The sequence below is a fragment of the Ammodytes marinus genome (assembly GCF_949987685.1).
Source record: "Ammodytes marinus genome assembly, chromosome: 1".
Classification (NCBI taxonomy): Eukaryota; Metazoa; Chordata; class Actinopteri; order Uranoscopiformes; family Ammodytidae; genus Ammodytes; species Ammodytes marinus.
Window position 1 is genome coordinate 18,943,697 of NC_137230.1, and position 14,480 is coordinate 18,958,176.

Genomic DNA, 14,480 nt, shown 5'->3' on the forward strand with positions numbered 1-14,480 from the left:
TGAATCCTCTTTTTGTAAAATAGACAGTCGATAACCTGTAATAAACCTTTAATTGCCCAAGACTGTGTGTCGGAGGTCAACTCTGTGACACAAATACTAACTGCCCCCTCCTACAGCTCAGATGGACATAAGCCCGTTTTCCACATGCCTGCCTCTGCAGCTGTGCACACTCATATCTAGGTTACAAAGAAGGGTTTTTCCTCTTTTCCACAAAGAGAAAATATGCCATGAATACTTTCTGAGAAAAAGCTGAAATGGCTAAAATAGGCGATAAAAAAAGAATCCAAGAATTGGTTCCACCTGGTCACTTGCGCTATATGGTGGCAGCATGGCGAGCCCTGTCTGGATAGAGTATGAGGCTATTATATAGGTGCAACTGCCAGAAGCACCAACCTTGGTGGTTTTCCTTTACATCGAGACACACTGAGACTATCAGAGCCTTTAACTGCAGGTTATACTGTATGGGCAAGATATACACCCAAACCAAGAGGTTTTCCATCATGTTTGTGCCTGAATAGAAGCCTTCAAGCTAGGGGTGTTGTGAATGCGTACAGTATGTGGACTGTGTCTTGGGTTGTGTATCAAGAGCTGGATTCCCCTTCTAGCAGGATATCTATGCAACTCAACTCCCACAATGCTCAGTTTAACATGGTCCGACTCCAACCAGCTCAAGTCTCTTTTTGTCTGCAGTGGACAAGACTGGTCTTTCTGCAGATATTGAAACAATGTCGTGGAGGATCAGTGAGTGGGCACATGTTTGCCCGTTGATTATGACGTCTGGAATGAGTTGAGAATCTGCAGATTTTCCCTCTTCCTTTTTCTCAATTGCTTCTTGGCTGGCTGTAAGCTCTGCTGTGGGTTTTTAAAAAAACCTTGAAGTCAGGTTGCTGATCAGCAGAAAAAAGCTGCAGGTCAGCTGGAATAGCCGAGTTGGTGCTGCTGCGTGTTTCAGGATACACCAGGGTAAAAGTGAACTCAGTCGCAGGTTTGTCCATTGTGACGCCATAACATTGTTACAGAAAACCGTTTCAGCTCCTGGAGTCTCAACATCAAGTGCCAGGTGCTGGGAAAGCGCATATTTGAGTGTAGCCTTTTTTTTCTTCTTCTTCTTGGCATCAGATCCAGGCGTTTCTGCCTATGCCTTCTTTTACCCTCTTTAAACACAATTTAATATTTTGATGCAACCACAGTCTGAGGGATGGTGGCACAAATTGGTACATTCCTGCATGTTGTGGAGATAACTGCGTATCAGATGATCCGTCAAAGGTGACGGAGGCCAAGGACGTGTGGACTCTCTTTTGACTGTTATTTTACCTAATGTAGTCGCTCTCTCTCTTCTACACGCAGACACACACACACACGCACGCACGCACGCACGCACACACACACACACACACACACACACACACACACACACACACACAGAGAGAGAGCTGATAAAAGACTTACTTTTTAACCAGATCTCCCTCTCAAGGACGTAGTGAACACAAAGGGCTCTTTGATTCGGGCCCAAAGAATCTAATGGAGACACACTGTTGTAGTCTCATTCCATGAATATGCTCTTGTTGCAGAGGAAAAATTCATTAGCGCCACTGATATGCCTGTCATGTGATCAATTACTGTAGGACTTAGACGAGACACAAGCATAACACATCATTACAGTTAGAGTATGTTACTGGATATGTTAAAGAGATGATTTGTTTTGAAATCAAAGTGACAAAGTTGTTGATGCCATTTCATCTCTATGGATTAAAAGTCGTGAAAGAGAATTTAAAAATGTTTCCAAGACTGGTTGTCTCGTTTGATAAGGATTTATAGAGTAACAGAAGCTAACTACAGAACAGTATAAGGGAAATGTGTTGTGCATTTTGTGCATGTGCAGATGTGTGATTTGGGAGCAAATGTTACTGTTTTTTCTTAGCAGTGCTGATGTGTGAAATTGCTAAATTTCAAATCCCGTCAAATCAAAGCAATGCCACTATTGTGTTTTCCCCCATACACTTGTTCATGTTTGTGACCTGACCTGGTTGCTCAGTCACATTGTCAATGCATAGCCATTATGGTAATCTATGGATTTAAAGGTATTCTAATAAATGTTTCTATATTACGTAACAGTGGATCAAATTGATAAGTAGAAGATCTATCTCCTGACTGTTAGGTCTAAAAGAACATCGTAATGTCTTTCAGATAATTTTTCAGGTTTTTGTTGCCATCAGTGTTTATTTTCAGTTGCGGTGTCCTGCTGTTTTCATGCTCAGCATCAAGTGGCGGACCTGGCTAATAGCTGGTGAACTGAGTGGAGCAGTTAGGAGCTATGGAGACAGATGTTTCCCTCAGGAGTCAGTTAGCCAAAAGGATAGTGAACATCGGACTTTCATCAGGTGGACACAAACACGACTCCAAGTTTTTTAATTTTTTAATTTTTTTTATTTATCCTTTATTTAACCAGGTTAGTCTCATTGAGATTTAAATCTCTTTTTCAAGAGAGACCTGGTCAAGAAAGACAGCAGAACAGTTACACATATGAAGTGCAGTTGTAAAACATGAAAATAAAAATAAGATTATTGACTAAAAACATTCACAATTTCCGATGGAGTCTAACTTCAAACTCATAACAACAGCCTTAAATTTGTTAAGAATGACTAGGTCCTGAAGCTTGAGCTGCTTCTGCAGGTTATTCCATGACGACGGCGCAAAAAACTTAAAAGCTGTTTTACCCAGCTCTGTACGAGCTTGTCATAAGCACTATGTCCTGAGACTAACGCATGGGGGACACATTTTCTGGACATATACTATGATAAAAACATACCAGTGACTAAGTTGTCTCATAAAAAGAGAAGGCCAGTTTACTCTTGAGTACAGTGTACAGTGATGAGTTAAGGCTCTGCTGTTTGTAATGAACCTCAAGGCTCCATGATATACATGGTATTTCATTTAGAAAGAAGAGTTTTTGTTTAAAGCTACAGTGTGTAACTGCTGCCCTCCCTGTGCGGAATTCTGATTAATTACAACAACACTGTCTGCGCTTCTACATGAGGTAAGCCTTTGGTGATCGCGCATGGATTTATTTATTTTGCTGTATGTCTTGAGCTCCTGCTCACCAGTGTCGCGGGGTGACACCAGTTTGTGAGAGTTTTGCGCAGCTGATAGGCTTTTTTTTTTTAAAGATATTTTTTGGGCATTTTCATGCTTTATTGATAGTACAGAGAGACAGAGGTGAAATGGGGCAGAGAGGGGAGTGACATGCAGAGAACGACCGCAGGCGGGACTCGAACCCGGCTCTGCTGCTGGGCCCGGCCCGGGGAGGGGGGGGGGGGGGGGACGCCATACCAACTGAGCTAAGGGCGCCCCCTTGCACTTTGTGTCAACTTGTTTGGCTATGGCTTCAATGTAATGGAATTTTTTTTTTAAAGTCGCACACCATTGCTTTAAGTGAAACAGCAACACAATCCTCTGAAAACGAATGTCCTGGAATAACACTATACAGTCATTTATTTTCCTGCCTTGCCTTATTATGGAAAACACCAAAGAATTAAAAATAATCAAGTGTTTCACTATGACACATTGATAGAAGGAATGCCTCCCGTCATAATTAAGCTGTTGACCGTTAACCTGCATTTGTCTCTGATGTCTCAAGAGAAAATTAGTCTTGAATCTGGTTGAATGCACTTTAAAGGTACTCCAGAGCTTTCATAGAAGTGGTTGTTTACAGCCTGTGATTTTGTGTAGGGAGATGGTATCAGACCTCAGGAAGTCAGTTTGGCTAACGCCTTGGTGTTTACACTGCTAAGTCCATCCTGGGCTCCTGTGACCGCATTCTGTGATCGCTGCTTTTCCCGGTCCAAAAAAAAAAAAGAAGTAAATGACAAATTCACACAAATAAACATCGCTCTCAACTTAATATAACTAAAGTGTGTAGAGCTGACATAATTTTAATTGCTCCCCTTGGCAGCTGATTGCACATTTTTCTCTAATCGCCTTTGCTTCAAGGTGTTACAAATTGAAATGACAGAATATTGTGTTTTCAACAAGAGCTAGAGATTCATAGAGAGAATTAAATGTCCCTTCCAAAAACAATATTATTTCAGAAGGTATTATTAATCAGAAGTCAAATTTTACAGCGCTGCCAGTGTGTCTGAATTTTATGTAAGGAGAATATTTTCATTCAGCTTAATTAAGATTCCAGATTGTATCTCCCAATTTCTGCTCAGTTTTGTCTTAATTTCCTTTTTGTCTTAGCTTTTCAGAATGATTTGTTTGCTTTTGTCACGGATAAATTATTTAGCTAATTTTACTTCCATTTGGCTATCCAAAAAAGTGTGTTTTCACAGGACAAACCTCAACTCAATTATTGCTTCTCGTCCACAATGTGGCTGAGGTTGTGTGATTTATAGAAATAATTACTATAATAAGTACTTCTAATTTTATAAAAAATGTCATGTTGATTGATAGGTTTCTGTCTTAGACACCTGCGGAATATGACACAGTGGTTCATGGATGTATTGACACTTGTATGCTTGATTGCTGCTGTTGAATCATGTAGTTATGTCTGGATCACAGGCAATATAGGTTTCTAATATTCATGTCCTGCTTTTAAGAGAAAATTAACATTGAGTGTATGTTGTTATGCTTCCGATTGTTCCTAGAGTTACAACAGTTCTTGACAGTAGGCAGGACAGGACAACATCATGTTCTGAGTTTGAAGCAAATAATGAAATATGGCACGTCCTCTGGACATAGTGCACAGTTACAGGAAATAGCTGACAGCAGGAATGCTCCCTCTCTCTCCTCATCTGTCTCTATAGGACTCAGCCGCACTACTGGTTGGCTCGCTTCTTCATACAACAACTTCCTGTAAACAAGTCATGCTGCCAAGCACCCTCCCATCCTCCACCTTAGATCTCTAGGGATCTCCGTTTGACCTCCTTTTGCACCAGAACAATCACTTTGAGCCCTCTTGAACGAAATGCATTGCTGCATTTTTAAAAAGTGATTTTCTGGGTTAATGGCCTGCAGTTTGAAAGGGAGGGTTTAACTAATTGCTGATCTAATTTCAGATTAAGTCCAGGAAAAGTTTATTTATTATAAGGATGATTTCTCAACAGCTTTTTTTTTTCTGCTGTTAGAACCTTTCATAGTTCATGATTAATAATAACATGCAACATGCTTTAAGCACTTCCCAGAAATACTTTAAGCACTATAAACATAATTGTGTTCCCCTCCAGTTATATAATGGAAGAAGCAGAAGAATCTCAAGTTGGGTTTCTCCAAACCTTGGATATTAGAGTTGGACTGATAAATCAGCCAGGCTGATGTATCACCCAATATCAGCTTTTCGCAGATATCTCGGTATCTGTGTACTGTGTATAGACCGATAAATAAGAAGAAATTCCAGTATAGAAAAAACAAAGTTAGGATTGTGGTATTTTATTGGGCAATAATTGTTGTTTAATTTTGAAACTCTGTATCGGCTTAAAAAGTTCAGTATCGGCTACCTGTGAAAATGTGTTTTGCTGTGAATTTTTTAACTGACTTTAATGAGACTATTACTGTTTGTGTTATACACTGTTTAAAAAGCCTAGAGGTAATGAGGTACATGCAGCCACCTGAAGGCAGCCTATGAAAGGAACATGTTGTGCTGCGGTGAAGTGACCCTGATTAAATAACTCTCAACAAACTCAATGTAGCTTCAAAGCTAACTGCACAACCTTCATTTCTCTGCACACATCCAACTGGTCAATGATAACTCAATAACTATTATTGTCCTGCTTTCCATGTTACAAAACCATAAACAGGGGCAGCAGCCGTGTGAGTAATGGTTTTCTTTCCATGTTACCTCGATGGCTAGTGCTACGATCCAAATATGGATTAAGGACCTTGTTTATATATTGTCAGTTGAGCTGTGTGAAATGCGGTTCAGTTTTGTTTGATGTGAAAATAGATAATTTTTTGATAATTAAATGTCTGCTAGTATCTTGGGTTCAAAATTGTCTACAGGTTTTTGGTTTGTCAGAATTCATCCGCAATGTTTACATGGAATATTTAACATGGCATCTGTGGTGAAGTGGTAGGACTATTTACAAGCTTGACTTGAATTTTTTTTATGTGCAATAACTATCCTTCTCCTCTACCCCCATGTTTATTTAGTATTGAGAAAAGTAAAACTTAAAGTGTTATAGTGATCCTTTATTAGGCCCATCATTTCTCAAGAAATGTGATGATTATTGTTGGAACCTGTTTTTACCCTTTTGATGCCAAAGTAAATGTGAGCAGAGCTGCAAAGCCAAGTCAAGTAAAATGAGTTACTAACTGGTCTCACAGGAATGTTGGCCACCTGGTTTCTAATGTATCACTGGATTAAAGTCCAATCACATCTCATATTTCACTAATAGAGGTATATTTTTCGAGTAGGAGTTCATTTTTTTTCTCTCTTATTATTTAAATGTGTGAAATTGTGCCATGATGTGATTTTCCAAATGTTTCATAGCCTTGTGTTTGTCATTCAGGTGAGTGGGCGGATTGCAGACAAACATGACGGCCAACAAGAGTTCAAAGGCTGCATCTCTTGCAGGAGGGGGTAAAGCTCCCCGGGAAGTCCCCGACAGGTCAGTGACATCTGCGACGAAGGCGGTCCGATTAATGTGCACTTACAGTAGCAACACATATGGTTTCAGAGTTTCCATCTGACTGGAGATATCTTCCTCTTGCTTTGGAAGAGAAATAATTTATCAGTTCATTCATTCATTTTTTTTTTGTTTTACCACTTAACGACAAATGATTGTCAGTCATGATAAGAACTCCAAAGACTTTTCAAGTACAATCCTGTATCCTGGACGAGGGCCCCATCCAACTCTGAAGCTTGTGTTAGCATGTCGAGAGCTGACAATATCCTGCTGGGAGAGAAAAACAAACTGGGAATGATATGTGATATCTAGACTACTCTCTTAAAAGTTCATCATCCTGTGCATTTGACCAAGCTCAAAAACATCTTCTTAGGAACAAGCGGACTGGTGAGCAAAGACTTCGTCTCATCTCACATACAGTAGTAACACATGATCATTGTGCTTAACAGCTGTGAAATGTAATCTGTGTCTCACACCACACTGTGACAATAATGGTGCTATACTGGTGTATTCTAACAAATAGCAAGCAACTGGACTGTTTGATTGGCAGTGTTGCTTTTTTATTATTTCCTCGTTTTCTTTGCTGATGAAGATGTTATTTTGTAATATAACAAACAAAAACACAAGGTAACCTGTGGCAGCCGGTTTCTGTAAGTGCCTGTAGTGTGAATTAGGTGAACTGGAAGCAAACCATACAAATGGCAGTAATAGTGTTGCTATTATTATGTCAATAACAGGCTTTCAGTTGCTGGTAAAGGTGCAGTATCCCCAAGGTAAACTTGGTGGATGTAAACTTGCCGGCTGCATTCCTCTAACGCAGTGGTTCTCAATTATATTCTGTCCCCTAGGGGACAGACATTTTTTCGCGCCCCCCCTAAATTGAAATACTGTTGAGAACCTGCTAATATTTATTAATTTATCTGTACAAAACCACTGTATGAGTTTCTGGCACGAACATTCTGCATACAATCACCTTATTATCAAATTAGATGTTAGATTATAAAATTAGCTGAGATAACTTCTGCAGCAACTTAAAATAAATTTGAGGTTAAGTTTATTAGCTCAATTTGTAACATTTAAACAAGACTACTCAGTCTGTGTGAATCTCAGGACAGAGAAACAAGAGCAAATGATTCACTGAGGTTTGCATTTCATTCAAAACATGTTTAAACTGTAAACATAGTAAAGGTGGTGTTTTTTTTATTATTATAGGCCAATATGCCTACTGTGATGCGATAACCTATAATTCATTAATGTTATTATTAGTCTACTTGCTTGATTTATTTTTAAATAGCATACAGAGACACTTGGAGACACATGTGGACGTTTATTTACTGCAAATTGCGGCCTTTCGCGCGGTTATGACCATACACAAGCACACATCGCTCTTGCTAGCCAAAAAACCAAACAAAAAAATAACTTTATTTTTTTATTTTTTTTTTAAATCAAGGCCACTCGCGCCTTTGAGAACAATCACCGATCAGTTTCTAGGACCAATTACACCTACACTGAACTGTGTAGCCTCAAGAGGCACACACGGCAGCATGCAGAAACAACATGGTGGAAAAAAAGAATCCAAAGGAAAATGAAGGGTGTTCTGTGACATGTGACTTAATAATTGAAAATTTACCAAATGCAGGATCTTGCCTGCCAATGCTCTGATGTTGAACTTTTGAAAGAATGTTAAGAACACATGCACCTACAAAATGCTGACAAGGCTGTGTGTGTGAGAGAGAGAGAGAGAGTGAGAGAGGTCTCCTAAACACGTCTTAACTATCTGTATGTCTGTTCGATCTATTTATTGCTGACTTGTCGTCTGTGCTTTATGTTTTTGTGAGTATTGTTTGTTGTTTTTTACTGCTGCTGGCTGCAAAGCAATTTGCCCCTCGGGGATAATAAAGATACTTGAACCTTGAAGAGAGAGAGCCCACCACTGATATGCAAATTCTCTTATCTACTGATATATAAGGAAATAAAACATCCCAAACTTTTGAATATAATGCATCACTCACACACATGACTCAATAGAATTGCTGATGTACGATTTGAGTTTACTTATGTTGAACTCTTACAGTAGAAGTGCTGCTTGCGAGAGCGGTCCGCTCCCTTCGTCCTGGTCAGTAACGGGAAGTGGCTTGCGGTGAGCGTAGCCACTAGAAGCCTGAGTGAAAGCCAGAGACCAGGTTGTGACTGGCAATAAACTCTTTGTACAGCGCTGTACGTGTGGCCAGTCCAGCTGAGGCAGACTGAATTGGGCTTATTTTTACAAGCATGGTCCAAACCAGCAGACCACCTCCTACTCCCCTCCCACCCAAAAGCCCCCAAACCCTTAAATAGACAAACATTTCTGCACATATTTTCTTTTTGTGTCCAATCGAGAGATCATAATAATAATAATAATAATCATAATAATATTCCAAAATGTGTGGATTAGCTGTGGTTGAAATCTGCTGCTATGTAAACAGATCAAATGAAATGCAGTGTGTGAATTAAAGCAATCGAAGAAAGAAAGCATATGAACAAAGACACAAAAAATTAAATAAATAAGAAACCCAAAGGCCATCAAGTCAAGGGGCAATAATTGAAACTGTTGTGAATAACTCGATAAACTGTACTGTCACTGGCATTGTAATTACATTACTGAGTGTTTTGGTCTGGTCGCTACTAAAACATTCCCTTTGATATTTAGCCTCAGAGACACTGCTCCCGCTTTGGCTTCCTGCACTATTTGTGCTCCTTGGCAGAGGTTTAGTCAGGAGTGTTACCAGAAGGATTTTAATTTGCCAGACAAGTTCTAATAGCTCCCTGCTGAACCACTGCAACCTGTCATTTGTCGGAATACTGATGAATATCAGATTGGGCTCGAAATGTATTTTCTCCATTACATTATTTGGCCAGTTTGATTTATTGTTGAAAATATCAAAAGCTGATGCACATATCATCTTCGATCTTAGTTTGTCTCAAACTCTTTTCAAGTTAAAGTAAGGGTATATTAACATTCATAATCTGAAGGATTCTAAAGGAATAATCAGATCATAATGTTTTCATATACAATGTTTTGGTTTGGTTTGTTAAAAAAAACTTAAATGACTAACATAAAGTATTGTTTAACTTATAGCTGTAGGTAAAGTAACTCTAGAAATGGGCAGGTGTAATAGTTTACCTGAAGAGATAATATTGAATAAATTGTTTATAATTATAACACACTTACAACTATGACATAGTTGTATAGTTGTAATCAGATATTTATTAGTATTAAGCATTTTTCAACAGCTGTTACTCCTCTTGCTGGCACCCAGAAGTGGGTGCTGGTGTGTAAACATTGTAAACCATGATGATGACAACAAAGTAAAACACAGTATTTATAAAATATGTCTTTATTGGAAAATGTATTATTTAAGTTAGTGATACAAAAGCTTCAATATTTCCTTTTATCTGCTTACCACTACTGGACATAATAGTGTGTTGTATACCGTTTATTAGATATTAGTATAATGCTTTTTAAAGCGGACTTAAACAGTAAAAATGTATCCAAAATGTATTTTATTTCTGAAGAGGTCTTCTTGCAGGATGGTTATACAAACTCAAGATAACAAAAATTGTTTGCTGTGGCAGATTGTATCAGTTGAGCTCAGATGATGATGTTTGTTGGAACCAAGCCCCAACCTCAGCGATTTTTACCAGCATCCAATAAGGAAGTGACCACAACTGTAGTAACCAGGAAGTGCCACTGGGGGCTGGGAGCAGAAGACAGCCATCTCTCATTGACTCTAATGTTAAACATGCCGTTTTCATAGCATTATTAAACCTATTTACAGCCTGGGCCACGAAACCATTTTAGTCTGTATGTTTAGGTCATATCTCCATGACAACACTGAGGGGGCTGAATTTTTTTGGCCCGCGCTAGTTTTTATTCTTTTGGAGGTTAAAATGTATTGGCACGATCTCTTGAGTGACAGCTCTCCGCCCGTTGTCCCTCACTTTGCCTTGGAGGTATACGTCAGCTATCTCCCTCCCCCTCACAAAATGGCGACTCGCACAAACCAGGATTATTGGATGCCGTGTGAATAACTGAGGTCAGCCCGGATGCTACATCCATATTATTTACGGTTGGAACATACTATATGTAAGAATTAGAAATGATGATCTTGTCTGGAAAAATTGTTTCTCCACTGCCAAGGCATATTTTGTAATCATGAATCAGATTCATTTATTTTTTACATTGCAAAAGCAAAGCTGTCCGTATTAATCAAACACACGTGAAATTAATGATCTCATACTGAGTTAATATCAATCAATAAAACAACGGTGGGACCCTGCTTCATGAGGACTATAATATCAAATTCAGTTAATCCTTGGTATGCTAGCTGAGAAAGAGGTCATGTTCAGTGATCACTTCATATCAGTCTGAATATTCAAAGTATCCAAAGTATTATGTGTTTAAAGATCTATTTACTGGACTTCAAGATACTGCAAACCAGTTGAACAACTCTTCAGACATGAGCCAACTCTCAAATTCTCATATATCTTCCAGCGCAATAAGATAAGATGCATCCGTCATCCTTCACAGCTTGCAGGTTCCTAGGTGTTGTAAAAGTCTCCCCACCCTGGAGCAGGAGGAGGAATGAAACCAGGGAAGGGCAGAAAGGTGTGAGGCAAGATCTGTCCCAACCTGCATTGTTGGAGCACAGTCCGCAGCCCTCAGCTTCCTCCTCCCATAACGCTTGTTATTCTAGCCATGGCTGTGACATCAGATCTCCCAACGATTGACTTTCGCAAGACTTAGCAAACTTCCGAGTCAGAACAAGGTTCCCGAAAGACTATGACTAGTAGGGTGTCAGGGATTCAAAGGGAAAGTTTTGTCTTTATTTGGAAATCATAAAGGTGGTGAACAACGTGAGAAAGTGTGTGTGTGTGCGTGTGTGTGTGTGTGTGTGTGTGTGGTGAATGGTGGTATATTCAGCAGCGAGCTTTGGACAACTGTAGCGACTAGTATGACTTAGCTGCAGGGATCAGAAAAGGCTGTGAGGACCAGGGTGGAGCAGTGAGACTTTTACAGGTAAGAACGCTGCGGTACATCTTGCTGGCTTTCTGTGTGAGGTCCACAGTGATTCTCCTCTAGTTCATTTGATGATGTGGGAAAAATCCACAGAAGCACTTTAATGTAGTCTCTATTTCCTTTGGCCTTCATCTGAGGATCATGCTGCCAAAGACAGAATATTTCCCTGTTCTTGCTTATTCTGTCTTTGATCTTGGGAATGAATTTAGAATTTTCAGCTGAATTTTTTACAGTTTTATTCCATCTGTTCCACATCGACTTACTTTTCATGCTGCACAGTTTTTTTGTTGCCAGCTCCCATGATTTGCCCCTTTTGATTTATTATTATATGTTAGGATAACATGTTTTTTTTCTTATTTGAAAAAAAACTTTAATGTGAACAATTTTTTGCTTACACACCTTTCTCTGACTTTCTTTCAGGTGCCAGTCCACATCACCGTGTCCTTGTCTTTCTGCCAGTCCGGGGCAGAGCCAGCAGCCGGTCCTCATCGACGGTGAGGACTCTGGCAAACATAGCCGATACGTCAGGACAGACGGCAGGTTCCTGGCACGTGCTGGCTGGAAAAGCAAGACCGCCACCCGGTGCAGTGCAGCGTCTCCCACAAGAGACATCCACTCCCAAGGCCGCCTCACCAAGTCCAAGAGCATCAGCTGCCTGGACAACAGGCTCTCCATCTATAAGCCTCAAACTCAAACCAAGTCTGTTCAGGAAGGTCAGGGCTTCCAGGTGCAGAAGGACAAACAAGGGGATCTCTCTCCGGGAGATGGACTTAATGGTCGGCCCCTGAGTTGGAGCACACTCTCACTTGGACCTTCCTCTAACCAAAGCCACCAGCGCACCCTCTCGCTCACCCGCTCAGTAGCAGGTGTTCCCCCCGCCACAATCCGCACAAAGATCTCAGAATGGGAGTGCAGAAGGGTGGCTCTGCCTAGAATGAGCTTGTGTCTAGACAAAAGAGGAGGAGAGCGTGTGGGGGGCAGTGAGGGCTGCCCCAGCCTCCTCTCTTCTCCCTGCAGCGAGAAAACGTTTGACTTTAAAGGGGTTCGCAGGATGAGTACAGCTTTCTCCGAATGCTCCTACACAGAGACAGAGGAGGAGGAAGGACTTTCGGAAGGTCTGGGTCGCTTCAAGAAAAGGATAGGCAAGTCGGAGTCAGCGGGAACGTTTGTGCGCTCCCTGTCTACTCGGAAGGAGACGTCTGCGGTCCTCAACAGGATACAAAAGATAGAGCAAGCCCTGAAGGAGAACCCCGGACCATCCCCTCAACGTTACCTGAGTAACTGCTATGCCCCAGACAAGACAAGACAAAAGTCTTTTGTGATTGGTGACGGCTTGGACAGTACATGCGCCAGTAAGCGCAGCAGTATTTGCTCGATCACCACCGAACCGGATGCTGCGTTGGTTTCTGATAAGCTCTCTAAACTCAGACAAAGGTTTAGTGTGAGCTCAGTCAGGTCTGAGAGCCCTGAACCCCCCAGCCAGCAGACCTCTGTTGGCACACCAGTCAACCCCTTACCAAAACCAAAACGCACTTTTGAGTATGACGCCAAACGGGACCAGAAGGTTGTGTCGACGTCAGCCAATGGACTACCTCCGAACCGATCCTCTGAGTCCCCCCCGCCTCTGCCCTCGACCCCTGCACCCAGCGGGACACGGACAGTGAAAGATGAGGGGGGCACCCAAGTCAAGCTCCGGGACAGGTGAGACAATTAAGTATCCCTAAGTCTCTGCTGCCTTCAACTGGGATGAAAATGCACAATACTATTTGAAGTCAGCTTAGGCATTGTGAGCTGTATCAATTTACTTCCTGCATTCTCAGACAATGAAACACTTGTGTCATTTCTCTTGACTCCCCCTCAGTGGGGAACAGTAAAAACAGTGTGTGCAGGAGAAGCTACTTCACAATGAAATGTACAACCTTTTTCTTCTTGTAGAGCTTGGGTGTTCGGGCGGATATTGACCTTATTGGCTGGATCATCAGGCATTGGCCAGTGACCTCTATTAAATACAATTTCATGTGAATGTCATTGTAAAATTCTGTCTTCCTTTATCAATTACATCCATTCAGTCATTGCAGGCTAGGCTGCTTCCGTTTTTTAGTGCCACAGAAATCTCTGGCCTCATGTTTCCTGACAGAAGCAGGATCCCAATGAGTTAAACAGATTTTGTATGAGGGAGACTGGCAAGTGGTATGGGCAGATGTCCTGAGCTGAGGTATCGGACTCTGTGTCAGGAGAGAAAGGTGAACGAGTGAATCCCTTTTGGGTGTTATAAAATTGTTAAGAGGCCTATGGAAAGTTCTTTATTTTGATTTTGAAACGTTTCTAGCAGATCCAATTGTCTTGTGAGAAATGTGATCTCAGGTTAAATGTTTGCTCTGTTGGTGTGGCAGTTTAATACGTTACTGATCATTGTGTCTGGTTGTGGTTTTGGAGCAATCTGCTCTGGTTCTCATACGTTTTTTTCTTTTAAGATTCAAAGTGGACCTGTCAACCTTGAATCAGTTGGTATGTTTACCAAAAGAGCATTTAAGAACAATATTGTGTTTTACTACAGATATTTGTTCTTGTTCTCACTATAGCATTCTTACTTAAATCTAATTGAATAATATCATCACAGGTTTATCATGAGGTAAATATAAAGCATAAAAGTAGACCATAGAAAATAAATAATAACTGATTTATTGCACGGACCATTTGTCTCTCCAGATATTCATCTTGGTCCATAAAAGCTTTGGCAATTTAAACACACTTCAAGTACGACACACTTTGCCTGTAACTGAAGATACTCCATGTTC

At 40.7% G+C, this 14,480-nt stretch overlaps 1 protein-coding gene across 2 annotated transcripts in view; it reads left to right on the forward strand.

The window, feature by feature from the left end:
- Nucleotides 1-14,480, forward strand: part of dennd2b (DENN domain containing 2B) — a 49,786-nt gene that overhangs the window by 8,961 nt on the left and 26,345 nt on the right. For both annotated transcript variants that reach the window (XM_080034184.1, XM_080034183.1), the window contains exons 2-3: nucleotides 6,507-6,605; nucleotides 12,103-13,383. In XM_080034184.1, coding sequence (XP_079890310.1) covers nucleotides 6,532-6,605; nucleotides 12,103-13,383 — 1,355 coding nt within the window. In that variant the 5' untranslated portion in view covers nucleotides 6,507-6,531. The remainder of the gene's footprint in view (nucleotides 1-6,506; nucleotides 6,606-12,102; nucleotides 13,384-14,480) is intronic.